The sequence below is a fragment of the Urocitellus parryii genome, chromosome 9 (assembly GCF_045843805.1).
Source record: "Urocitellus parryii isolate mUroPar1 chromosome 9, mUroPar1.hap1, whole genome shotgun sequence".
NCBI classification, from domain to species: Eukaryota; Metazoa; Chordata; class Mammalia; order Rodentia; family Sciuridae; genus Urocitellus; species Urocitellus parryii.
This window is the reverse complement of record NC_135539.1, coordinates 115,981,618-116,008,808: the sequence shown is the minus strand read 5'-3', so window position 1 is coordinate 116,008,808 and position 27,191 is coordinate 115,981,618. Positions and strand designations below refer to the sequence as shown.

The following is a 27,191-nucleotide window of genomic DNA, read 5'->3' as shown; positions in this document are numbered from 1 at the left end:
TTTGCCAGTAATGTTCATTGTTCCCTGAAGAGAAAGCAGGGACTGAATGCACATAACTATCTCAGTCCCGGGATCAGCCTCTGTACCATTTGGTTTCAGTGGCCTTCTCCCCCCAGCTTAGTGGTCCCTGTTCTAGAATACACTAAAAAACAAAACAAAAAAAAAAAATTCTAGACAGCTTCTAGACACAAGGGAAAAATCCATGGCTGAAGGATATGGAAAATAACATCCCCCAAGAAAAGGGGAATGACAGTCCCCAGGGAGAAGGGAGGACAATGGTGACAATGGGTCTCTGGAGAGAGAAGGTAAACATTTGGCCCTGGGTCCTGGACTTTCATCCCTTCCCAGTGACACTGAGCCAGGGAGGAAGGAGGTAATCATTAGGCTCTGGGCTTTAGTCTTTCATCCTTTCCCAGCAACAGGTCCTGGAGGGGAAGGCAAACAAATGGGCTCTGGGCTCTGAGCTCTGGATTTTCATCCCAGTAACAGTGAGTTTCAAGCTTTCACAGCTGTTTCCCTGAGTTAGATTTTTAACCTACACAATGAGGAGCGCTGCGTGACCAAATTTAGTACAGAGCAGTTTAACCTTTTAAAGACTGCCCAACCAGCACGTCCCAAGTCTCTAATGATTAAGTCACACTAAACAGTCTGTTAGGATTAACTCTCATTAAGACTTATAAAAACAGACCCCTCCCCTCTTGTAAACAGTTGCCATTTTCTCCCCTGAAAATGTGCTGTTGCATCCATCCTTAATAAAGACTGCTTGCCGATTCACTTGAGGTCTGCTCCTGTTTCAGTTATTTTTGCTAACAATGGTCTCCTAACCAAAGGTGTCTACACATGAACCCCGGTAACTTCTCTGCCTCAGATCCCGTAGTTCCAAACAGCTGACATAAAATTCTGAAGCTCTTGGATCCCTAGATTCCCAGGGACCCCTGAGACTGCCTTTAGACTTGGAATATCTTCCCTTGAAAGGCACCACAGCTGGGACTGTATAGCCTCCTCCAGGCCCTGCCACCAGGGGCCACACAGGTATGGTGGCCATGGTTGCCCAGGCTCAGAATCCTCTTCCATCTAAAACAAATTCATCCTGGGGGTCAGGAGATTCTGGCTTGGCCTATTCCTCACAGAAAATTAAGCATGTTGTTGCTAGAGGTGTGGAGAGGGAAAAAAGAAGAAAGAGACTCTTAAGTTCCAGTTGAATATATGGTGGGGGCTGGGGATGTAGCTCACTGGTAGAGCACTTGCCTAGTACATGTGAGGCCCTGAGTTCAATCCATGGGACTGCAAAAACAAAAAGAAAATTTTGGTGGGATGGGAGAGGGATAGTGAGGATCCAGACTCATTTAACTAAGGCTTAGGTGGCTCTTAATGAGACTGGAATTCTCCAGGAAAGTCACATCTTCTGGAATATAGGGTGGTAGTATAGTATAGTGGACAAGATCACAGGCTCTGGAGTCAAATTACATGGGTTCAAATATGAGTTGTGAAACCCTGGGTAGGTTATTTAACCTTTCTGAGGCATAGGAAATGGAAAATTAGGATATTAAAAGTATTTACCTAATACTGTCTCATAGAGTTATGGAGATATTAAGTTAAATAAGATAACACATACAAAGTATTAACAGTAGCAGCATCAGGCATGAAGTAAGCACTCAACAATTCTTGCTACATAGTTCTTTCATACATACATATGTATTTACATATAAGGATATAGATATACAGATGGATAGATATGCTCTGATGTAAATAGCTAAAGCAGGGGCCAAAGTAAGTCACAAAAGAGAAATTTTTTCACTGGTTTCTCTCTCTCTCCTTTCTTTCTTTCTTTTTTTTTTTTTTTTTTTTGGTACTGGTGATTGAACCCAGTGACATCCCCAGCCCTTTTTTATTTTTTGAGACAGGGTCTCATTAAGTTACTGAGGGCCTTGCTAAATTGCTGAGGCTGACCTTGAACTTGTGAGTCTCCTGCTTCAGTCTCCAGAGTCACTGGGATTACAGGTATGTTCCACCTCACCTGGTGACACCGGTTCTCTTTTGGGGGTTGTGAATAGTTTCTCTAGAAGGAAGCAGCAGTCTTTGTCTGGAAGCCAGCCACTTGGCTGTTCTAACACTCCTGATATGAGCAGAAATGTTGGAGGGGAGCTCTGAGATAACACAAGTCCTACTACAGGCTTCCTGAAAGGAGAACCAGGAGAGGAAAAATGGCTGAAAAGGGACAAGAGATTATTTTCCCCACCTTTACCTGGGCTAAGCTAAAACCCCTCTGCCCACCAGATTGGCCCTAGTCACAGACTAGAACCCCAAACCCAAGAACTGGCTGTGGCTTAAAGGTCTCACTTAACTGTGCCAAGCTAGTTTTTTGGTGACTTGACCAGGCAAGACTGGAGATGGGGCACATACCTGACCTGGGATGTAGGTGGAACTCTTTAGGCCACAGTAGCCTCTGGTTCAACAGAACTCAATCTATTGAGGTTCAGGAACTTCTAAGTCAACTCAAGTACTGAGTGGTCAGGAGAGGCAGATTCTGAAAATGTCCATCCCACCAGTATCTGATCACAAAGGGTTCTAGAAAGAGTTCTATCTATACTTGAAAACTTTCAACAAAACTCACCTTGGTGTTTAGAATCACCAACTCCAACTCCCCCCACATTCATGGTGGGTTTTCTCTCAAATATCTCCACTGCTTTCTTTCATCATCCCTTCCTATCACTATTTCTTCACTGAGGACCACTGAAATCCCTCAGGCTTAGAGATTAGAGTACCAAGATCTTTTATTCCAAAAGGTTTCTTGATTCAACACCCTGGAACCAAAGATATTTTTGAGGGAAAGGTGACATGTTCTTCAACAAAGCCTAAGTCCCAGGCTTTCCCAGGCAAAAATAATCCTGTTACCTGTTGCAGTTAAAAATGAACAAGCTGAGCCAGGCTCAGTGGCACACGCCTGTAATCCCAGCGGCATGGGAGGCTGAGACAAGAGAATCATGAGTTCAAAGCCAGCCTTAGCAATGGTGAGGGACTAAGCAACTCTGTGAGACCCTGTCTCTAAATAATATACAAGAATAAGGCTGGGGATGTGGCTCAGTGGTGGAGTGCTCCTGAGTTCAATCCCAGGTACCATAAACGAAATAACAACAACAACAACAAAAAAAAAAAAACAACTGGGCACGGTGGCGCCCTCCTGTAATCTCAGTGGCATGGGAGGCTGAGGCAGCATCAGCAAAAGCAAGGCACTAAAAAACTCAGTGAGACCTGTCTCTAAATAAAATACAAAATAGGGCTGGGGATGTGGCCCAGTGACCAAGTGCCCCTGAGTTCAATCCCTGATACCCCACTACCACAAAAAAAAAAAAAAAAAAGCTGGGCTGGGGGTGTAGCTCCATGGTAGAGTACTTGCCTAGCATGGTGGTGATCCTGGGTTCAATTGAAAGTAAAGTAAATGAAAAAATGAAAGTAAAGAAAACAGAGAGGGAAAAGTCTAAAAGTGTTTACAAGTCACTTAAGAAGGGTCTCCCAGAACAGTAATTTCCTTTAGAGTAGGGATAGCTACTCTAAAGGAAATAGTCAGCTGGAAAAACCACAGGCTAGAATCTGGACTTCAGCTTTGTAAACTCTGAGCACCAGCATTGTGATGGTTAATCTTATGCCACAGGGTGTCCAGATTAAACATTGTTTGGGGGTATGTCTGTTAGGATGTTCCCCATGGGAAACAGCATTTGAATTGGTGGACTCTCAGGAGACTATTCTTCCTGATGGGACTGGACATCATCCACTAAGAGCCTAAATAGAATCAGAGATGGAGGAGGAAATTTCCCTTCTTTTCCTGCCTTGCCGAATGCCAAGTGCCAATGTCTCGGCTGGCACTGAATCACGAGCCACCACACAGCTTTGTAGATTCAAACAGCAATTCTTTATTCCCGATCTCACACCAGCCTCCACACACGTTCAGGGGCAATTCCCAATATCTCCGATCCCAAATCCTACTCCACGAGGCTTTTTTCAAATCCCATTTGAATCTCACGAGAACTCAACGGGGAACACCCTAATCCCAGCAGCAATAATCTTCAACCTCAACTTCCCTAAAACTCCTATTGTCACGCCCTAAACCCAAGGACGGAGATACTTCCTGCAGGAATACACCCTAATCCTGGATCCACCCTGGTGATTGAGCAGGGTCACCTTTCTAAAACACACAAGCAAGGTCGCAGCAAATTTCCAAGGCAAGTCCATTTAACATGGGGTACACTGGCAAGGATTACGATGCGTCATACCTACTTGGTAATGGCCCTCAGCATCTCCCCCCTTCTGATTAATTAAACAACAAGCAATGTGGCTTAGGACCGTGCCTGGTAGGTTGTCCAATTCAACATGTGGTTCTTACCCGTCATGGGAGAGCTGACCTTTGGGCGTCAACTTCCTGTCTTAGGTTGAATCCACTGCAACCAGATCAACCCGTCACTGACTACCGGTCCAGCATTCAGCCATGCTTGTGGATAGGCCTAAGCACCAGTGGGGGGGTGAGGTTCTTGCCTCACCTCTGTTGGCCCCCAAATTTAACCTAGGTGCCAGTGGGGGGGTGAGGTTCTTGCCTCACCTCTGTTGGCCCCCAAATTTTAGACCATCACTAGTAGAAGGGAGGAAGACACAGAAATGCCACAACACCAAGCCAATTGACGGCTCCTTTGGAAAAATTGCGTCACTGGTGACACCATCAGCAAAGATGCCAGCATTACCACAATTAACATGGGGTGCGCTGGCAAGGAAATTGCATCACTGGTGACACCATCAGCAAAAATATGCCAGCAGTACCACAATTCGCTGCACCAGACGATAGTTCACAATGCATGCAACTGATATATAGTCCAGGCAAGTTCTGCAGGCAGTTCAAAGTGGAAGAGTCTATCAATATGTCCATTTCCTCTCAAAGTAAATCAAGTCCTTGATTGAGCATTACTTGTTGAGTTATATTCATTGATGTATCAGTTTATACAGTTTACTGTGATCATAGAAGCTGTAGTTTGGTTTTCTTAGTCTTCACAGGCACTGAAATGGAGATGGGAATTCTGGCAATGATGTTAAAGAGACATTATCCTGAACAGAATTATTAAATATAATGAAAAGGAAAAGTGAAAGTAAACAAACAGATCTGTTAATCACTTTTAAAAACAATAGTAAGCAAACAGATCTGTTAACCACCTTTGAAAACAATCATTAACAGCTGTTTACCTAATTTAGATTAAACCACTTAAATCACGTGAATAAAAAAAAAATTCGGATCCATTTTTTCATGAGCGCTCCTCATATAAAAATATGGACATACACATATGCTTACATGCAACACAAAACAGTGCACACATAACATACAACACATAAGACAATAATAAGTAAAGGCCTTGTAGCTATACCTAGGTGAAATCTCCATTGCAATGTTTAAAAACTCAATAGTCAAAAAATAAAACACAGTCAAAAAACAAAACTGATCAGAAAAACATTAACCTAGGTTTGTATGAGCTCAAAAAATAAAATAGAACTTTATGATGTGGGAAAAATGCAATAATAAAATAGATATTGAAAAAAAGGCACCGTGGTTAATCACTGCCGCAGATGTAAGAATAGCCAAGCTGGAGCTCTGGATATCAGCTGTTATGGATTTCAGTCAAATCATCTTCTTTTTCTGTAGAAATTGTTTTGGTTAACCTCTCTGGAATCCAAATCGGCTGCTGTTCTCCCTGTAGAAACACAAAAACAGACCCCCGACTCCAGACAAACACTGGGTCAGAAGCTTTCCATTGTCCTGTTAGAATGTTTTTCCAAAGTACCTTAGGCTTATGTACATTTTTTGGATACATATGTCTTTCTGCAGCATTAAGTCCTGATGAATCCAAATTTAAAAAGTTTAGAGTAAAAAAGGGTTATTTTAAGTTTATCTTTGGGGGATATATACCCCTTTAAGATCCTTTTAAATTTAAGTCTTTCAAAAGCATTCTGCCTTAGTTTTTAGAATTACTTTAGTCCTTTTAATTTTTAGATGTGGTTTTAAACCATAGTTGTCTTAGCCTTTTGCATTTTCTATCTGAAATACCTTTACTTGACATTTTCAACCATTTACTATCTTATTTCTATCTTCTAGTTTTCTTCTAAGGTTTTTATATTTACCCTTAGTTGCTTTTTTCCTCTCCTAGTTTTCTTGTTTCCTATTTTGTGGGTTTAAAATTCCTGTCTTTCTACATCTTTATTATCTTCCTATATCTTTTTTTTTAATCTTTCTACATCTTCTCTCTTTTTTTACCTTTCTGTACTTCTGTTTTTGAAGTTTTCCACTTCAAATTTTTAATCTTCTTTATCTAAATCTTTTATCTTATTATCTTCCCATTTTCATGTTTTTTTTTCCATCATGAAGGCATCTTAACCACCTTCAATTTAAAGTTTTAAAGCCTTTTGCAACTTATTTAGACATATTACAACCTTTTAATTTACCACAAAGATTATCTCATCTCCCTCTTTTTGGTTTAATAACTAGTACATTTTAATAGTTTGATGAGTAAAGCAATCTTTTTTTCCGCCATGAAGGTATCTCGACCACCTTCAATTTAACCTTTTAAAGCCTTTTAATTATCATCTATACTATACTTTTAAATGTACTTTTTCACCACCTACCGCTTTACTCTCTAAAACGAGGCTTGGATTCTGTTTAAATCACTTAAATGTTAGTTTACATGGCTGCCCTTCAACCAAAGGCTCTTTTTTACTCCATTAAGAAGCTTTGTCTCAATCTGCCATGTACAAATACCTTTTTTCTTCTTTCTTTCTTTCTCAAGCTTTTAAAGTAAGTCTAGTTTCCTCAAAATCTTTTTAAGTGGCATTTGACAACTTTTACTTTACCACACAGAGATTATCTCATCTAGAAACATTTCTTTTTCCTTTAACCTTTTATATTAAAATATATTTCCACATCTTGAACCTTTTTATCTCTTTTTTAACCGTTAACGCTTTTTATAAATTCACATTCTGAAACAACCCTTATAAAATTACTCCACTTTAATAAGATGAAATACTTTCATATTTTTAAGTTACTATTATGCTGTAATTGAAACCCAACTGAAACTTCTTATACTATTTGTATATAAATTACACATGATAGAATCTTAACACTTAGTAACCTTGTTTCAGCAAAGACACAGACCAAAGCAATATTAAAACTTTTTCCATTCACCAATTTATGAAAACACACATAATGTTTAAATATATTACCTTATGGAACTTAATAAGTAAAGAGTACTTGATTTCATATTTAGTGGTTAATATTTTAACACTTTAGCTTTGTAAATTAATCAGATGTCTGTAAAAACCAAGATCTTAGACAAGTATAGTAAACAGAACTAGCCATCTCCTTCTTGTTGAAGAAAAATCCTTCTACAGGATACCATGATGGTCCCATTGATATACTTAATAACTCGTCTTTAAAAAGCCATGGGCTACATTTTTGTACTGTATCAACATATGCCCTAGCTGTTCTTGGTCTCACTGGGGTGCCTCCTTCCTCTAACAATTTCTCTTCCTCGGAGGCGAACAACTTCAAACCTTGAGTCAACCATTTTCCCCAGTTTGCCTGAGAAAGTTCTAGGAACAGGCAACTTGAAATAAAAACAAAATAAATCACAACAAGAACACATTGTTTTTTGAGATGGTCACCCATTTTTTTGCTCTCCTTCGGGAGCGAGCAAATTCACTTACCCCCAAGCTTCAGACATCCCGAGTACGGGCCACCATTAGCCGAATGCCACACGAGACATTAGCACTGCCTTACTGCTGATCTGGGATACCCCATCTCATCTTTTCCTGCCTTCAAATTGGGATTTATACCATTGACTCCCCTGGTTCTTGAGCCTTTGGCTTTGGGCGAATCTATCCTGCCAGCTTTCTTGAGTCTTCATCTTACAAATGCAGATCATGAGACTTCTCATCTTCCATCATTGCATGACTCAGTTTCTCATTCTTTTTTATCATCTATCTATCTATCTACTATTGGTTCTATATCTCTGGAGAACCTGGACTATTCCTGGTGACTGAGTCAAAAGAATCAAGTTCAAAAGAAGCAGATGTAGAAACCAATATTAACTACCAGAAAGACAAGAATAGTTAAAAGCATGGGCCCGGGAATTAACTCCTATATGGAAATATATTCAGAAACCAAATCATAATTAGAAGATTGCATAATGAATAAGGAATAATAGGTTGGAAGAGCTTGAAAATTGAGACCAAGGAAGAGCAAAGATCTCTGTCAACTGTGAATTAACACCTCCTAATTGGTTGTGAACTATGAAGGTCTCAGCAACTACACATGGCCTCTTTAGGAAGCAAAGAAAAGAAACTTAGTCTCCTTCACCCCACCTGACTGTGAGGCCAGAAAAATTATCCTTGCCCCATGAGAGTGCCAATCTCTAGTCATTGAAATATTTATGTCTGGAGTGCTGATTAAATACTTGCTCTCTGAATTCCTCCTTCTAGTCTCATACTGTCTCTCTCCCTTATTCTCTCCAGCTTGTAGAATAAATTAGATTTAAGTATTCTTAATGACAGTCACACAATCCAAACAGGCCTCCTTTGGAATGTATATATCCATATCAGATGGCTAGTCTGAACTGTTCTTCTCACATATATAAGACACTGCTAATCTTTAGTTCTATTAAGGGTTTAATCCATGTGCTTAAGTTATTTCCAAGCCAATGGAGGGAACCTCACTTTTCATTGAAGTCTTTATTACGTTGACTTTTCCATGAAACAAAAAATGTATACATTTTAAAGTAAAAAATACAGAACTCCTTCCACAACCATCGCATGATTATTTTTTGCTGACTGTTAGCTAAAACAATCTAATGGGTACCCATCATTTTAGTTTCTTTTCTCAGGGATAAAATTTCTCATGCCTTTTTGTGATCATTAGTGGGGAGGCTCAGAAGAGGCTCTGGAGTCAAGTCCCTCAAATCAAGGGTCCAATTGGTCATGGCTTTTCAGCGGGCTCAAGCAGTTCAATTTCAGAAACGTCTATTGAGCATCTATTACATTTCAGGCACTGTGATTATAAGGCAATGAGACAGCGTCTCCCCTAAAGGAGCTATGTGTAGCTGCTAAGAGATTCACAGTTCACAATGAATTAGATAGCATTAACTCACAATTTACAGAAAAAAATGAAGAAGAAAGAGAAGGAAGAGGAGAAGGAGGAGGGAGAGGAAGAAGAAGGAGAAGCAGCAGCAGCAGCATCAGAAGGGTCTGGTGGCTCATGCCTATAATCCCAGCGACGCAACTGGGGAGGCTGAGGCAGAAGGATCACAAGTAGGAGGTTAGTCTGGGCAACTTAGTGATACCCTGTATCAAAATTTAAAAAAATTAAAAGGATCAGGGATGCTGTTTAGTGGTAAAATGCTTGCCTAGCAAGTGCGCGGCCCTGGGTTCCATCCCCAGTATCTCAAAAGAAAAAAAAAAGGAACCGTAAAGTATTTACGAAGCTTGATGAACACTAGCGGAATAATATCAGGTTTATCTCAGGCCACGGAACTTCAGTGACTGAGTAATTTGAACTCTGTCACTTGGCAGCTCTTTGCCTACACAACCCAGACCCACATCCTTCGAGGACCTGGGCGGGGCTAGTCCTACTGAGCCGGGCCTGGGCCCCGCCCACGCATTGCCCCCAGGAGCCCCGATTGCCATTGGCTGCGAAGGGAAGCGGTGAACCAATCCCCGTAGACCGTAACGCCCTTCTCTCGGATCACTTCCGCCGCTGGGGTCAGTTTCCGCCCAGCTTGCCCGGCTTCGCCCGCGCGGCTGGAGTCAAGATGGAGGAGTATGCGAGAGAGCCTTGGTGAGCTTCATCTGCTGCCCTTGCTTTTCTTTACCCCTCTGCCCTCGGCCCTCGTTTTCCCCTGTTCAGTCTCCCGAGGTGCCAACCGAACCCAGGCGCAGCTCGTCGACGTGGGCTTGATAACCGCAGGCAGTGCGGACTTGGGCAGCCAGTTGGCTTCTCGGTCCTGTGCTCCCCCACCCCAAGACTTCAGTGACCTTGCGGTGGATGATGAGGAGATGGGTCCTGGCTTGGGCATAATGGAGCCTGGGAACCGCCCCCCGAGGCTGAGAGCGTCGACTTTGTGCGGGGTCAGCAGTAATCCTCTCTGCCCGCTGACCCACTGAGGTGACCTTGGACGCTTCCCGACGCCTTGTTTTGTTCAGTGCCTGCATGAAAGAAGGGAAAAATAGACCTCTGAGCGAGTGCCATTCTTTTTTCTGTTTTGGTACTGAGGATTGAACCCAGGGCGCTTTACCACTGAACTGTAGTACACCCCAATCCTTTTTATTTATTTTGTTTTGAGACAGGGTCTCGCTAAGTTGTTGAGGGGCTCACAAAGTTCCCCGAGGCCGCTCTCGAGCTTGGCGATCCTCCTGTCTCAGCCTCCCGAATCGCTGGGATTACAGGCGTGCACCACCACGCCCTCTGGAAGTGCCATTCTTGAGTCCTTATTTGTATCGTGACGTGTCCACAAGGTGAAGCATATCAAATGAGTGGAACATAGATTTCAACCACGGGGTCTGGATAAGCTCTCATTAGGCCAGAGCATCGTTTTCCTGCTTGGAATTCTCTCTTGAGGAAAAAAATATCTGGGAAGTAGAAAAAGATGGTTGGATGTTCTCTAAAAAGCCATAAACAGAAATTCATTCACCTTTTATTGAGTGAAAACTCTGTGCTTAGCAATTGGTTATATTTTTTAAAAAAGGACGAATAAGTCAAGCACATAAATAGATCATTGTAAAATTATGTAGTACCTGTTAGAGGTCTCAGGTTATCAGAGCTTAAAGATTTTGAGGTCATAAGTGAAAAATTATATCTTGATATTTGGGTTAATCGCACAGCGCACGTGTGTGTGTGTGTGTGTGTGTGTGTGTGTGTGTGTGTGTGAGAGAGAGAGAGAGAGAGAGAGAGAGAACAAGAACCAAAGTATCCTCAAGTTGTGAAAGTGCCCAGGAGTTTAAATTATTACCTTGCTAGCAATAACCCTGTTACCTTATTTAAGCACTGCCTGGCTCCTCACTTACCTCATCAAAGACAGTTATCCCCCTTTGTGTATTGTGCTTCCATATGCAGAGCTCAGCACATTGTAAATTGCTGTTGGATATGGTTGGGGGCAGGTATAGTAATTTCCTTGAGTTAATCATCTTATAAAAATAATGATATTCAGGGATGTGGGTGTGGTTCTGTGGTAGAGCACTTGCCTACCATGCAATATAGTCCTAAAGCAACCTCTCAAGTCATCCAATCTTAAATTATTAGCATTTTTTTTCCTCCCTCCACTGCCCACCTTCCACATGTGCAGTATGAATTCTTTCAAAATTTCTGCCTTTCTTTCAATTTTTATTGTTAGGATATTATTTGATGCCTTAAGGCCTTTTACAATAACTTCCTAATTGCTTTCCTTATCTCCAGCACTGTCTAATATAGCATTTGGGCTTAATCATCATAGTTCTTTTTTCAAAAACTTTTAGGCTGCTAGGTGTGGTAGCACTAGCCTGTAATACCAGGGGCTAGGGAGGCAAGACAGGACAATTTTAAGTTTAAAGCCAGCCTCATCAATTTAGTGAGACCCTGTCTCAAAATTTAAAAAAATAAAAAGGACTGGGGATGTGGCTCATTGGTATAGTGCCCCTGAGTTTAATCCCCAGTACCAAAATCAAAACCAAACCAAACCTTTAGGCTAGTGGAAAGATAGGGGGGCTTTAGAGTACTGGATTTTGTACTCTAATTGGTTTTACTAATTGCTGCTTATATGATCTTAAACAAGTTACTTAATCTCTGTATGAACCTCTTTTTAAATCTGAGATGCAGAGGAGACAGGAATGTTCTTTTACGAAGTTAAATATTATGGATTCTAAAGGAAAAGAATTTAGCATTTTTGGAATTCATTGATTGTATTTGCATAAGTGGTTGCCTAAAATATGGATGATACTTTTAATCTTATTGTTAGTTACTGGTTCTATTTTAAATTTTTTTTTAAGTTAATGGACCTTTATTTATTTATATGTGGTGCTGAGAATCGAACCCAGTGCCTCACACATGCTGGGCAAGTGCTCTACCACTGAACTAGGACTTCAGTCCATTTACTGGTTCTCTCTTGCCTGCATTTACCTGATATTTATATTCTTGTGGAGTCGGCTTTATCCTCTGCAGCCCATCACTTTGCTGTAGGAACATTTTTTTTTTTAATATTTATTTTTCAGTTCTCGGCGGACACAACATCTTTGTTGGTATGTGGTGCTGAGGATCGAACCCGGGTCGCACGCATACCAGGCGAGCGTGCTACCGCTTGAGCCACATCCCCAGCCCCTCTAGGAACATTTTTGATTTAGCCAGACACAAACTGTTTCCATCTTGCCTTTGTTTCAGATATTCTCTTGTAATACTGTAACTGCTCTTTGATCTGAAGCCTGCTGTTTTTATCCTTTTTTTTTTTCTTCCTCTTTTAGTACTGGGGATTGAACTCTGGGGTGCTTTACCATTGATTTATCCTCAGTCCTTTTTTTATTTTTTATTTTGAGATAGGGTCTTGCTGACTTGTTTAGGGCCTCACTAAATTGCTGAAGCTGGCCTGAAACGTGTGATCTCCTGTCTCAGCATCCCATATTGCTGGGGTTATAGGTGTCTGCCACCATGCCTGGCTTTATCCATTTTTTTAAATGCTGATTTATTTCAGCTTCAACTAATTGTAATGTTTCGTAGGGTAAAAAAAAAATCTTGGACTTAGAAAGTGAATTTAACTACTCACAGACTTTAATAAGCCAGATTCTTAGAATATTAGTTCTATTCTAGTTATCAGTCTCCAACCAGCAAGTATTGTTTGAATTTATAAGTTTAAGAGCAGGTAGCTCATTGTAGTGCTTTTCCCTTGAGACTAGATAAAAGAAAATGAATTTAACTACTCATAGAATTTTATAAGCCAGGTTCTTAGAATAATAGTTCTGTTCTACTTACCAAATTACTCAGATTTTAGTGTTGCATAAGTTAGGGTGCTACACTCGGAAGCTGGGTTACAAATTTAACCTCAAATTACTGTATATTATTCCAGTGTGTTAAAAGGATATCATGTAGACTACAGTTTCAAATGCTTAGTTAGATTCCATAAGCCTGGGGAGAATTGCACACTTTTAAAATTTGTTTTTGTCTGTAATTACTAAATCTTTATTCACTGAGTCTCAGCTTTGAAATTTATTGCAGCTGGAGAACTTAACCCTGATCTCTAAGAGACTGAATCAGCATTGTTAATTACAGCATAATTTCCCGAATATTTGTTTATTTGCTTTTGCACAGTGCCTGATTTACAATACATTTGGTAATTGTAAGTGAATGAATAAAGTCCTGTTAAAAATAGGGAATTAGGGGCTGGGGTTGTTGCTCAGCAGTAGAGCACTTGCCTAGCATGTGCGAGGCCCTGGGTTTGATCCTCAACACCACATAAAAATAAATAAATAAATAAAATAAAGGTATTGTGTTCAACTACAACTAGAAAATAAATATTTTAAAAAAATACGAAATTAATGCCAATTCTGTTACTTCTAGCTTAGATGACTTGGGGTTGAATAGATATGGATATTATCAGTGTCCTTTATCTTTGTGTGTGTATATGTCTTTCTGTCTCTTTATATATACACACATTATTATTATTATTATTTGTACTGGGGATTGAACCCAAGTTGCTCTATGACTGAACTATATCCCCAGCCTTTTTTTTTTTTTCTTTTTGAGAGAGAGAATTTTTTTTTTTAATATTTATTTTTTAGTTTTCGGTGGACACAACATCTTTATTTTATTTTATTTTTTATGGGGTGCTGAGGATCGAACCCAGCGCCCCGCGCATGCCACATCCTTGAGCCACATCCTCAGTCCCCCAAGCCCTTTCTTGTTTTTTTATTTGAGATAGAGTCTTGCTACGTTGCCCAGGCTGGCCTTGAATTCATGGTCCTTCTGCCTCATCCTCCTGAGTAGCCGGGATTACAGTTGTGGGCCACCATGCCTAATTACATATATAATATATATATATATATATATATATATATATATATACACACACACATATATATATATTTTATAGACCACATGTTTGCTGATTGCAGTGGATCCTGAATTGGAATCTGTTGTATCCCTTATTGTGTTAGCAAAGAAAGTTTTATGGCTTATGAATGAGAAATAAGGTCATTTTTTTTTTCCTCCTCTGTCCTTAGCCCCTGGCGAATTGTGGATGACTGTGGTGGGGCCTTTACGATGGGTACCATAGGTGGTGGTATCTTTCAAGCAATCAAAGGTTTTCGAAATTCTCCAGTGGTAAGTAGGGGATTGGTCTTATATATCTTCCCTGAAAACTGGAGTTTGTTAATATTTCTGGCATCCCCATTAGCAGGTTAGTAATGTCTTACACATCTAATGTGTAGTAATCTGGACCGATGCCTTTTGTTTTGTGATAGGGAGTAAACCACAGACTACGAGGGAGTTTGACAGCTATTAGAACCAGGGCTCCACAATTGGGAGGTAAGCAGTATTTTCCATTTGTACTCTAGTCTGTTTTTTTCTGTTAATTTGATGATGAAACTATTATATTTTTTTTGTTAGTGAGGATTTTAGTTTAACATCTTGTCACAAACTAGGATCCCTATAAGTTCTTGATTTATGTGTGGGAAAGTTAACTGAATTATTGCATATACTTGAGAATCTTATGTCTATCCTTCAGATGTTCAGGGTTTAAAAATTTTTTTCCCTTTTCCTGCTCCAGAAAAAAAACAACAACAGTGTGTTGGCAAGTCAGTAATAGTTTCTGGAGTAATGTAAAGTTGAAGAGAATGTGATCTGAAGGGTTAGGATTTCATAAGAGAGAAACTGATCAAGCTGGTTGGGTTTTTCTCCAAGGTTCTCTTTTACTCATTGTGCAAGCATTGGTGCTTGCATTGTGCTTATAAAACTTGGTTATTCAGAAGCTGAGAAAAGGGAGATGAAAAAATGGAAATTATATTCACATACAAAGATATAGCCAAGTGGAGACAACTGTTTTCTTAAGACATAAGAAAACTTTTTACTTTGCATTCCTTAGAAGTGAAAATTGTAATGCAGGCGTGGTGGCATACACTTATAATTTTAGCAACTTGGGAGACTGAGGCAGGAGGATCCCAAGTTTGAGCCCAGCCTCAGCAATTTAGCAAAACCCTCAGCAACTTAGACTGTATCTCAAAATAAAAAGTGCCAAGGAGGTGGTTCAGTGAAAGAACACCACTGGGTTCAATATATAGTACCAAAAAAAGAAAGAAGGAAAAATTTAGGGCTGAGGATGTAACTGGAGTGGCAAGTCATCCCTTGCCTAATGATCCACAGTACCACCAAAAAGAAAAGATAAAGTGGGGCTGGGGATGTGGCTCAAGTGGTAGCACGCACGTGGCCCGGGTTCAATCCTCAGCACCACAAACAAAGATGTTGTGTCTGCCGAAAACTAAAATGTAAATAAAATATTTAAAAAAAAAAAAGAAAAGATAAAGTATTCTGACTTTTGTTCAGTGTTTGTACATATTTGGAGTGTGAGAATTTCATAAATGTGGTAAATGTTGTTTCAAATGAACAGTTTAAGGGTTAAAAGAAATTTTTATGTGTATTTGTTTGTTTTTATGATGAAATAGGTAGTTTTGCAGTTTGGGGAGGCCTGTTCTCTATGATTGATTGTAGTATGGTTCAAGTCAGAGGAAAAGAAGATCCCTGGAACTCCATCACTAGTGGTGCCTTAACAGGAGCTATACTGGCAGCAAGAAGTAAGCAATCATTATAGAAAGACTTTTTGGGAAGCCCTCTCCTGTTTTATCTGTAAGATAAAAAATGAACATTGCTTAATTTGATGAATATATGTGGTCATTAATGAATATATGTGGTCATTTGAGGGGGGAAAAAAAAAGTGTAACGGTATGTATTTGGAATGTTTGAGAATATAACATGGATTTCTAACCCGTGCCTGAGAATGGTTAAGAGCACTACAGGTCCTGCTCAGGTCATTTATTACCTGTATGACCAGGCAGTCTGCCAAACTTTTTGTACTATGATTTCATCATTACTCTAGAAGTAATAATAGTACCTGCCACATTGAATAAAAAGCTTAAAAACAACTTCTGGATCTTTGAGACAGAGAGCAAACCAGAATTCCTTTGGACTTTGTGGTTTAGCCTAGGGGTGAGCAAACTTTTTTTTTTTAAAAAAGGCCAGATAGATAGTAATTATTTTAAGCTTTGTGGACTTTGTGATCCTTGCCACAACGAATTAGCTCTGCTGTCATAGTGTGAAAGCATCCATAGCTAATTATAAGTGAAAGAACGGGGCTGCGGATGTGGCTCAAGTGGTAGCGCGCTCGCCTGGCATGCGTGCGGCCCGGGTTCGATCCTCAGCACCACATACCAACAAGAATGTTGTGTCCGCCGAGAACTAGAAAATAAATATTGAAAATTCTTTCTCTCTCTCTCTCTCTCTCTCTCTCTCTCTCTCTCTCCCCCTCCCTCCCTCTCCCTCCCTCCCTCCCCCCCTCTTTAAAAATAAATAAATAAAACCAAAAAAAAAGTGAAAGAACATGGTTATGTTCTAATACAACCTATTTTCAAAAGTAGGCAGTGGCCTGAATTAGACCTGTGGGCCATAGTTTGCTGACTGTGGGTCCTAGACAATGAGAAAGAGTTTGGGAATGGGAATGCCATACAGATAGCACTTTCGTTTAAAGTAATCTCTTTGTTATTGTCTTCAGATGGTCCAGTGGCCATGGTTGGGTCAGCTGCAATGGGTGGCATTCTCCTAGCTTTAATTGAAGGAGCTGGTATCTTGTTGACAAGATTTGCCTCTACACAGTTTCCCAATGGTGAGTCTTCTTTCTTCTTAATACCGTAGCTCTTTGGAATGGTTTCCTAAATTTTATTTTTTATTTTATTTTTTTTTATTTATTTATTTTTTTAAAGAGAGAGTGAGAGAGGAGAGAGAGAGAGAGAATTTTTAATATTTATTTTTTAGTTTTCGGCGGACACAACATCTTTGTTGGTATGTGGTGCTGAGGATCGAACCCGGGCCGCACGCATGCCAGACGAGCACGCTACCGCTTGAGCCACATCCCCAGCCCGCTAAATTTTATTTTATATTTTAAAAAAAGTGAGCTTTTTTCTTTTTTTTTTTTAATTGGTGCTGGGGATTGAACCCAGGGCCTTGTGTATTTGAGGTAAGCACTCTACCAACTGAGCTATATTACCTGGTTTCCTAATGTTAAGAAAGAATATTTTGTCTGCTAAAATGGGATAGTTTGATTTCTACATTAGGTATTAACATGCTGAAATTCATGAAGACTATGATAATAGGCTCAATTTCTAGTCAAAAAAGTGAACATGAACATAATCTAAGTTTGGTGATGTTTAGTTAACAACATTGACAAAAATTCTTTTGTTTTAATTTGCTGTTGGTCTTTCTTTATGGATCTCGGGTTTTATCAGTGCTTCTTTGCGTATTCTAAGAAATTTCTAGTCATTTTAGCTGGGCCCAGAGGTTCATGCCTGTAATACCAGCTATTTGGGAGGCTGAGGCAGGAAGATCACAAGTTCAAGGCGAGCCTCAGCAATTAGTGGGACCCTGTCTCAAAAAATCAAAAAAGGTCAATCCCCAGCACTGCAAAAAAACATTCAAACAAACAAAAATAAAGTGCTGGGAATGTATCTTAGTGGTAGAACATCCTTGGGTTCAATCCCCAGTACCACAAAAAAAAAAAAAAAAAGAAAAAGAAAGAAAGAAAAGACAGCCCTTACCTACTCTTGAAGACTTACATTCTCATGGTTTATACATTAACAGTTCAATGGATTATTTAAAACAATATTGCTTGTTTTGAAGAAAATAAAATGTAGAGTAGTAGAAGGTAGCTTATATTTTGGAGGGTAGGATTGTAAGGAAAGTCTCTTTGAGAAATTGGTCATGTAATTTGTTGCTGATTGTTCCTCTTGTCTGTTGCATAGGGAAAAAGTTAAATTGTGGATTCAGTGATCATTACATGGTCATGGAATATCTACTCAGCCATTAATTTGTACAGTTTATTATAACTGTTAAAAATTTCAGGGTCAAAATGGAAATATTCCTTGATATTGGAAGGAAGCAGAGATATGAGGGTTGTGATAGTAAAAAACTTGACCTGGCATTTGGGGAAGGAAATGGGCAGAATAGTGAGACATGATGAAAATTATTTTTGGAGCTTGGAAAAGAATCAGCATAGAATCAGGAATAGATCATACCTCCCAATTTGATTTGATTTCCCTGAAGCACTGAGGGAGAGATTAGTATCTTTTTGGCACAGTTTTTGAGAGCACTGCTCATTAGTTACCAGTGGGATGATCTAGATGACCATCTCACTTTATGTTTCTGTTTTAACAGTCTATTATGATGGTCATGTTCTAATTTTGCTTTTTAGTTTTTTTGTGTGTAAAAGACTTCACATGAGGGCTGGGGTTGTGGCTCAGAGGTAGAGCGCTTGCCTGGCATGCGTGAGACACTGGGTTCGATCCTCAGCACCGCATAAAAATAAAACAAAGGTATGTGTCCACCTACTACTAAAAAAATAAGATTTAAAAAAAAAAAGACTTCACATGAAACATCAGGAGAATTTGATATTTTCAGAAATTCAGATGTGGATACAACAAAACTCTTATAGATAGAGATTAGCCTTCGTTACTTTGCTTTAAGCTTTTTTCCTCAGAGGGAATCCTCCTTTTGAGTAATCAAAATTCAGCATTTATATAGAAGCAACCTAAAAGTGGCACATTTATTTTTAGACAAGAGATATGTTTTTAAAATGTTGTATGGGGGAAGATCTTTGAGAAGTAATCATATTTTTCTAATTAATTTACACATCTTAGTAACTTGTGAGGATTGCAAGTATAAGGTCAGCTTGGGCAACTTTACAAGACCCTGGCTCAAAGTCAAAATTTTAAAAAGGTGGGGGGCCGAGGATGTAACACGGTGGTAGAGCAGTTGCCCCACAGGCGCAAATCCCTGGCTATTCAACCCACAACACTGCAAAACAACAAAACCAAAAAAGAAAGTAAATTCTTAAAATAATGAAAAAGAGGTTAGCTAGACCTGTATCTAAATGATAACAGTGATTATCTTTGATTTGTCTTTTTCCATCCAGTGTCTTCTCAGGTTTTTGGATATGAACAGATATTGCTTTTATAGTGAAATAAAAATGTATCATTAGAGTAGAAGTACTTAGAAAGATTCAGGGAATTTTACCATTTTACTTCTTTTTTCCCCCCTAGATATGTTTTTGCCTGTTTCAGTTTCCCTAAAGTAAAAAAGATTGTTTATTCCTCTATAAATATTTTTTTTGGGGGGAGAGTGGTACCAGAGATTGAACTCAGGGCACTCGACCACTGAGCCCCATCCCCAGCCCTATTTTGTATTTTATTTAGAGACAGGGTCTCACTGAGTCGCTTAGCACCTCGCTTTTTGCTGAGGCTGGCTTTAAACTCGCAATCCTCTTGCCTCTGCCTCCTGAGCCTCTGGGATTACAGGCATGCACCACTGTGTCACATTTTTTCTTAGTTCCCAGGCCCCCTCATCCTTTGAAAACTAAACTAAGACTTAGTTCTATAGCAAGCTAGGGGATATCTTCCTGTTTCATTTATTCCATACTTAATTGGTTATATAAATTGGATTACTGAATTCTTTTAAAACATGGCTAAGTACTTAAATTTGGTGAAAATAATTCTGAGTGTATGTGTGTATGGTATTGGGGATTGAACCCAGGGCTGCTTTACCACTGAGCTACATCCCCGGCCCTTTTTATTTTTATTTATTTATTTATTTTTTGTTTTGTTTTAGATGGACACAATATCTTTATTTATTTTTATGTGGTGCTGAGGATTGAACCCAGTGCCTTGCACATACCAGGCCAGCGTGCTACCTCTTGAGCCACATCCCCAGCCCCAAGCCCTTTTTATTTTTTATTTTGAGACGGGTCTTGTTAAGTTGCCCAGGCTGATCTTTTTTTTTTTTTTTTTTACACAAATGGAGCACAACTTTTCATTTCTCTGGTTGTACATGATGTAGAGTCACACCATTTGTGCAATCATACCCGTATATAGGGTAATAATGCACATCTCATTCCATCATCTTTCTCTCCCAATATCCCCTCCCCTCTTCTCCCTTATGGATCAGCATCCACCTCTCAGAGAAAACATTTGGCCTTTGGTTTTTTGGGATTGGCGCCCAGGCTGATCTTGAACTTGTGATCTTCCTGCCTCATCCTCCCGAATCTCTGGGATTATAGGCGTGCATTACTGTTCCCAGTTTGTAAAATAATTTTAAATAGCTACTGAAAAATGTGTGAAGAGGTGGGAGAGATTTTTCCAATATTGATACATGTCAGCTTGTTATTACAGTTGCTTTAAAAACTTGAGTATTACCGGGCACAGTGGTGCATGCCTGTAGTCCCCAGTGGCTTGGGAGGCTGAGGCCGGAGGATCACAAGTTCAAAGCCAGCCTCAGCAAAAGCGAGGCTTAAAGCAACTCAGTGAGACCCTGTCTCTAAATAAAATACAAAATAGGGTTGGGGATGTGGCTCAGTGGTCAAGTGCCCCTGAGTTGAATCCCCTGTACCTCTACCTTCCCCAACCAAAATAAAACCTCTAGTGTTGCTTTTTGCTGTAATGAATCCATCTGATTTTTCTGGCATAACATTTGAGAGCTGTTCATTCTGGAAAAAAATGGAAGACATCTGTTATGTTACAACAAATTTGAAGGTTTTCCAGACCTCTTGAGGGAAATAGGCAGGTCTAAAAAGAAATTCAGATTACAGCTCTAGTGTAGCACATAATTTTTTAGTTGATTGGTTTACTTTATACAGAGACTTGTTCTTTTTTAATTATATAACATTCAGGTTATTTAAGAATCATTTTTATTTCTTAATTGCAGGTCCTCAGTTTGCTGAAGACCCCTCCCAGTTGCCTTCCACCCAGTTACCATCCTCACCTTTTGGAGACTATCGACAATATCAGTAGAACTTTTTTCCCAGGATTTCTTTAACAGAATGAGCTGTAGTTCAAGAAAGATTTCAGAAGATCAAGTTGCAGTCTGTTTTTAAAACCATAGGTGGAACAACTGTGGCCAAATAGGCTATGAAGAGACATTTAGCACTTTTTTCTATTTAAAGGAACGTGGAGGGGGGGAATAAAAGATGCCACATTTATGTGTTCACACTCGGATTGCATTTGTGATCAAAATAAATATCTAATGTCCTTAAAAGAAAATATAATAAGTGCTTAAAGATGAAGGACCAAAGGGCAAATAACAGTGGAACATGACCATCATTTCCTTAGGGACTTCTCTGCCTGGTTTTATGTGTTCTATTATTCAAACAATAAAAAGCTCCTGGAACTTACTCTTTCTTTTAAGATAAATTATAAAGTTCTGCCTTTTCATACTGAGCATATTTCAAATAATGCATGTTTTATACTCGTCCCTCATCTCACTTGAAGTGAATTATGTATAAGAAGAATTATGCAGAGTCGACATGAATCATTTCACAGTGAAATGCTTTATGGATTGAAGGATATGGTAACTATGTTTACTTTGAAAGTAAACTATACTGTCTTGGTTTTGAGGATGGTGGGTACAAGACTGTTAACTTTAGGGCTACTACGTCCTGATTCCTGATCATCAGAAACCTCACCAGAAACAACTTGCTTTCAATATGCCCAATTCTGTATGAGAAGAATTCATGCAGAGAAAATTTTGGTGTTGTGTGCTTGAAAATAAAATATATGCTGTTTTTAATGTGTTCCAAGTCCCCTGAAGCTGATCTCCATAAGGGGTGTGTTGTGGGGTCTGGTTGGGCCTGGAAAATGTATGAGAGTTTCAGAACAGGCAATTTTCCTGATTTTATTGGAAGTGGTATGTGGCCTTTAGAAGGCATGATGTTAGTGATTGCCCATTTGCCTACTTAAACATCTGCACAAAACAAGACAAACCCATGTGGGTACTGTGAAAACAGTTATTATTTAGTGCAATGCCATATAATAGTGAGCTTTTAATTACTAATTACAGTGGATGATTTAGGGTTTTTTAAATTGTGGTAAAATATACATAATATAATATTTATCAGGCTGGAGATATATATCAGTGGTAGAACACTTGGTGTGCACAAGCTCCCAAGTTCAATTGCCAGCATCTCAAAAAAAAAAAAAAAAAAGTAGGACTCTAGCCTGTTAGGCACAAGGCCCTGGCTGGATTCTATCTATTTATAAGTATACAATTCCGTGGCATCTAAATATGGGCATAGTGGTATTTAACCATCACTACTATGTATACCCAAAGTGTATTCATCACTAACAAACTGTACCCCTTATACAGTAACTTCCCATTCTTCCCTCTCTCCAGCCCCTAGTAACCACAATCCTGCTTTGTCTGGATTTGTCTTTTCTAGGTAGCTTATTATAAGTGGAATCATACAGTATTTGTCCTGTGTCTTAGTTCACTTAGCATGTTTCAAAGTCCATCCGTAATTGTGCCATATGTCAAAATTTTTATTGCTGGGTTGGTGGTGCATGCCTGTAATCCAGTGACTTAGGAGGCTAACGCAGGAGAATTGCAAGTTCGAGGCCAACCTCAGCAATTTAGCAAGATCCTGTCTCAAAATTTAAAAAGGTTGGGGATGTGGCTCAAGCGGTAGCGCGCTCACCTTGCTACCTCGTGCGGCCCGGGTTCGATCCTCAGCACCACATACAAACAAAGATGTTGTGTCCGCCAATAACTAATAAATAAATAAATATTTTTTAAAAAAAATAAAAAGGCTGGGTATGTGACAGTGGTGAAGCACCTCTGGGTTAAATCCTGGGTACCAAGAAAACAATTGCATTTTTACGAATGACGAATACTCCATTGTATGCGTGTGTCACATAATGCTTATTCATTCATCTGTTGATCACTTAAGCTGTTTCATCTTTTGGCTGTGGTGAGTTACACCACTACAAACGTTGGTGTACAGAAGTCTATTTGAGCCCCATATTTTCAGTTCTTTTGGATCTTTACCTAGGGAGTGAGATTGCTAGGTCATATGATAGTGCTATGTTTAACTCTGAGAAAATGCCAAACTGCTTTCCACAAGGGCTGTACCATTTTATATTCCCAAGAGTAATGCATGAGGGTTCCAGTTTCTCTAAATCCTTGCCAACACTTGTTCTTTTCTTTTGCATGTGGTGCTGGGGATCAAACCCAAGGCTTCTCGCGTGCCAGGAAAGCATACTACCACTGAGCTACATCCCAGTCCTCCCTTTTTCTTTTAAGGTAGCCATCCTAATGTTTGTGATGTGGTATTTCATTATGGCTTTTATTTGCATTTCCCAAGAGACATGATCCTGAGAACTGTCATGTGTTTATGGGCTTCCTTTTTTTTTTTTTTTTTTTTTTTTGTGTGTGTGTGTGTGTGTGTGTGTGAGTGTGTGATGCTAGGGACCACACCCAAGGCCTTATGCCCTAACCCACATATATCTTGTCTGGGGATAATTTGTTTTTAAGTTTATGCCTCTTCAATTTTTAGTCATAAATTCAAGGAGATGCAGTATCAGAAGAGCAGTTCAAACTGCAAATATTAAACTTAAAAGAAAACACTTAAGGTTTCCTAAATTCCTTATCATTGTTTAAATGGTGCAACAATTTGGAAAATTCCTTTCATATGAATTCTATTTCTTTAGGCTTTCATATGAATTCTAGTTCTTTGATGCTGGTGTGTTTTTACCATTTTATTGGTTAACTCTGGTGTCCTCAGCCCAGCATATCTAAGGCAATTCTTCATTACAGGTGAATTTTCTTGAATCAGGGATGGGGTAGAAAAGAGGAAGATGGGAAGAGGTGGAAAGGACTTTACATTTTCTCATACCACATGCACGACAGTAGGTATAGGTGGGAACTCCTATGGAAACGTTTCCAGTTGTGTTTCCCAGGCTTCCTGTCTCTACCTAGTTGGGGCCTCTTTCCTTTTCTCCTGTGGTCAAGAGAGGGTCCACATTAGAGCTCTACAGAGAGAAATTGGGTAGTTTAGATTCTACGAAATACCCATTAAAATACTAATATGAAGTGTTTAGTAAATATTCTAGAACTAACTGTGGTTTAGTAGAGTGTGTGATAAACATCAAAATCATGTTAAAATAAATAATTGGAGAAACTAGTAGGTGGGAAGGAGGTTTTCCCTAGATCTTTCCTGGAATAGTGAAGATTTTCAATTTTGGGGTTTCAGTACTCATCAGAAGATCCCATCTGTTTCTCCCTTTCTCCTAGCAGCTGACTAATGTGAAATTAGCATGTAATAGTGGATTTTTGAGGGAGGGCTTGGAAGAGTGGGTTCAGCTGCACCTGCTCTTGGAAGTGCATCTGATTTCACATATGGAATATCCGCCAGTGATGAAAATGTACTCAGAGCTCCATCCTGTGGTCTGTTAGTTGTAGTTAAAACACAGTCTAGATTCTGTTAGGCCCCAGGTCAGCAGGCTACACACACTTGTTTTTATAAATACCTTGTTGGAATTCAGACACACCCATTCATGTACACAGCTTTCTTAGCACCATAGCAGAGTTTGCCACAGAGATTCTATGCCCCCAGCCAACACAAAAGTAAGTTGGAATCTCAGGAGATGACGAAATTGAATTTCCTGGTGTCAGGAACCACATTTTAAAAGAGGTACTTGATAAATATTGTCTGAATGAATAAATTATAGGCGAAAGTGTCAACCAATTCAAAAGTCGGATAGGCATATAAATGTAACAAAAATATGCTAAATGTCTAACGTGCCCACAGCATGAGAAATAAACATTCCTCCTGTAGTTGAAGTTTCTGATTTCATTCACCTACTTTCCATAAGAGTTAACTATTATCCTGAGTTTGTTTATCATTCTCATGTATTTCTTTTTTTTAATGTTTATTTTTTAGTGTAGTTTGGACACAATATCTTTATTTCACTTATTTATTTTTATGTGGTGCTGAGAATCGAACCCAGAGTCTCGCACATGCCAGGCAAGCGCTCTACCGCTGAGCCACAACCCCAGCCCTCATGTATTTCTTTGTATTTTTTATTTTATGAATTTTTTCTCTCTCTCCCTTTTTTCTTTCTCCCTACCCTTCCCTTTCCTCATTCCTTTCTCTTCCCTTCGTTTTCCTTCCTGTCTTCTTTCTTGTGCTGGGATTCCAACCCAGGGCTTCTCACATGCTAGGTAACCGCACTGCCACTGAGCTATACCCTCAGCCCAATTGTTTCATTTTGAGATAAATTTAGAATTACAGAAAAATTACAAAAATAGAGTTCTAGTACATGTTTCAGTCAGCTCCCCTGTGTGTTAATATTTTAGATATCCATAAAATAATTATCAAAACTGCTGGGTGTGGTGGTGTGTGCCCATAATTCCAGCAACTTGGGATGCTGAGGCAGGAAAATGGCAAGTTTGAGGTCAGCCTCAGCAACTTAGGGATACCCTGTCTCAAAATACAAAAAAAAAAAAAAAAAAAAAAAAAAAGGCTGGAGTTGTAGCTCGGTGATTAAGCACCGTGAGTTCAATCCCTAGTACCAAATATATATATATATATCTATCTCACAACTAAGACATTCACAGTGGATACATTAACTACAGAATTTATTTGGATCTCCAAGTTTTCCCATAATATTATTTTTTGTTTGTTTGTTTTAGGATCAAATACAGGATTCCAAATTCAATTAATTGTCATGTCTTCTTAGTTTCTAGTCTGACAGTTTCTCGTTTTTTTTGTCTTTTGTGACCTTGATACTTGTGTTAATGGGGGATGGAAGCCAGGGTCTCACTCAGTGCAAGTGGTCAACCAGCAAGTTACACCCCCAGCCCAACCTTGATGCTTTTTTAAAGACCAGTGCTCTGTTATTTTGAGGTGTTTCTCAGTTTGAGTTTGCTATGTTCTCATAATTAAGATTATGCATCATTGGACAGGAAGGAGACAATATGCTCTTAATACATCACAGCAAAGGATAGATGGTATCTATATTTATCACTTGTGATTTCAACTTTTTAAAAATATTTTTTAGTTATAGGTGGATACAATGTCTTTATTTTGTTTTTATGGGGTGCTGAGGATTAAACCCTACTCACATATGGTAGACAAGAGCTCTACAGCTGAGCCACAACTCCAGCCCTGTGATTTTAACTTGGACCTCTCAATTACAGTGGCATCTTCTGGTTTTCTCTAGTAGTGGAAAAATTACTACTTTCCTTATGTGATTAATAAATAGTTTTGGTGAAATACTGAAAATATCCTTTTTTAGCGGGGAGGCGCTGAGATATATCCAGCCATTTTTATTTTGAAACAGGTTCACTCTAAATTGCCCAGTCTGGCCTCAAACTTGCAATCCTTCTGCCTCAGCCTCCTGAGTCACTGGGATTACAGCCATGTGCCACTTGTGTCTGGCTCAAATATCTTGTCTTTGCTTTAATTTTGCCCACTAATTTTGACATGTGGTGTTCTAATAGTGATTTTCTGTTTATCTCATTCCTTCTAGATGTACTAATTGGAATTCAGCTGCTAGAAAGAATCATCTCTTCTCTCTAATTTGTTTATTTATTTTCTTATTTTTATCAGTATGGATTCATGAGTTTTCATTTAATTTGGAGCTGTAATCCATTACTGTCATTATTTATTTGCTCAGGTTGTTCTAACTCCCATTGGAAATTCTTTCTGATTGACCTTTACCCTTTCAGTGTTGCTCATTGATTTTGATTTTTGGATCTTAGCACTTCTAGACTTTCTAGACCACAAAATGCTCTAGGCTCAACTTGTATTTTCCCTGTCCAAGTCCTGGAATCTGTCTCTGCAAGATTATTGAAGAATGGTATTTAGATACCAAAATCTGGAAGCTAGGTAGGTCCATCACTACTGGAAGCCACTGCTTCTACTTCCTTTCAGTATATAAAACTAGGAAATTCACATACTATCTAATCCACACACTCACATATTTACATTTATTATGTGAGCTTTTTATTCTTCTTTTTTTTTTTTTTTAATTTTCTTTGAGTCAGGGTCTTACTATGTTGCCTGGACCTCAAATTCCTGGGTTCAAGTGATCCTCTTGCCTCAGCTTCCTTAGTAGCTGGG

At 39.2% G+C, this 27,191-nt stretch overlaps 1 protein-coding gene across 2 annotated transcripts; it reads left to right on the top strand.

Annotated features, from left to right (window-relative positions):
* Nucleotides 1-9,788: 9,788 nt before the first annotated feature.
* On the top strand, nucleotides 9,789-21,464 carry Timm17a (translocase of inner mitochondrial membrane 17A). Of its 2 annotated transcripts, none has more exons than XM_077802472.1 (6): nucleotides 9,789-9,859; nucleotides 14,263-14,362; nucleotides 14,503-14,566; nucleotides 15,700-15,828; nucleotides 16,803-16,913; nucleotides 20,999-21,464. In XM_077802472.1, the coding sequence occupies exons 1-6, from the start codon at nucleotides 9,834-9,836 to the stop codon at nucleotides 21,082-21,084; spliced, it is 516 nt and encodes a 171-aa protein (XP_077658598.1). In that variant the 5' UTR covers nucleotides 9,789-9,833; the 3' UTR covers nucleotides 21,085-21,464. The 2 variants fall into 2 exon arrangements, with proteins under 2 accessions (XP_077658598.1, XP_077658599.1); XM_077802473.1 differs by lacking the exon at nucleotides 9,789-9,859 and adding an exon at nucleotides 10,440-10,536.
* The last annotated feature ends 5,727 nt before the right edge of the window (nucleotides 21,465-27,191 follow it).

Bases quoted from the DNA above. Each gene is read 5' to 3' on its own strand.
- Timm17a (XM_077802472.1), top strand. From the start codon at position 9,834: ATGGAGGAGTATGCGAGAGAGCCTTG. The intron at 9,860-14,262 runs GTGAGCTTCATC...CTCTGTCCTTAG, and splicing joins GAGTATGCGAGAGAGCCTTG to CCCCTGGCGAATTGTGGATG. The intron at 14,363-14,502 runs GTAAGTAGGGGA...GTTTTGTGATAG, and splicing joins GTTTTCGAAATTCTCCAGTG to GGAGTAAACCACAGACTACG.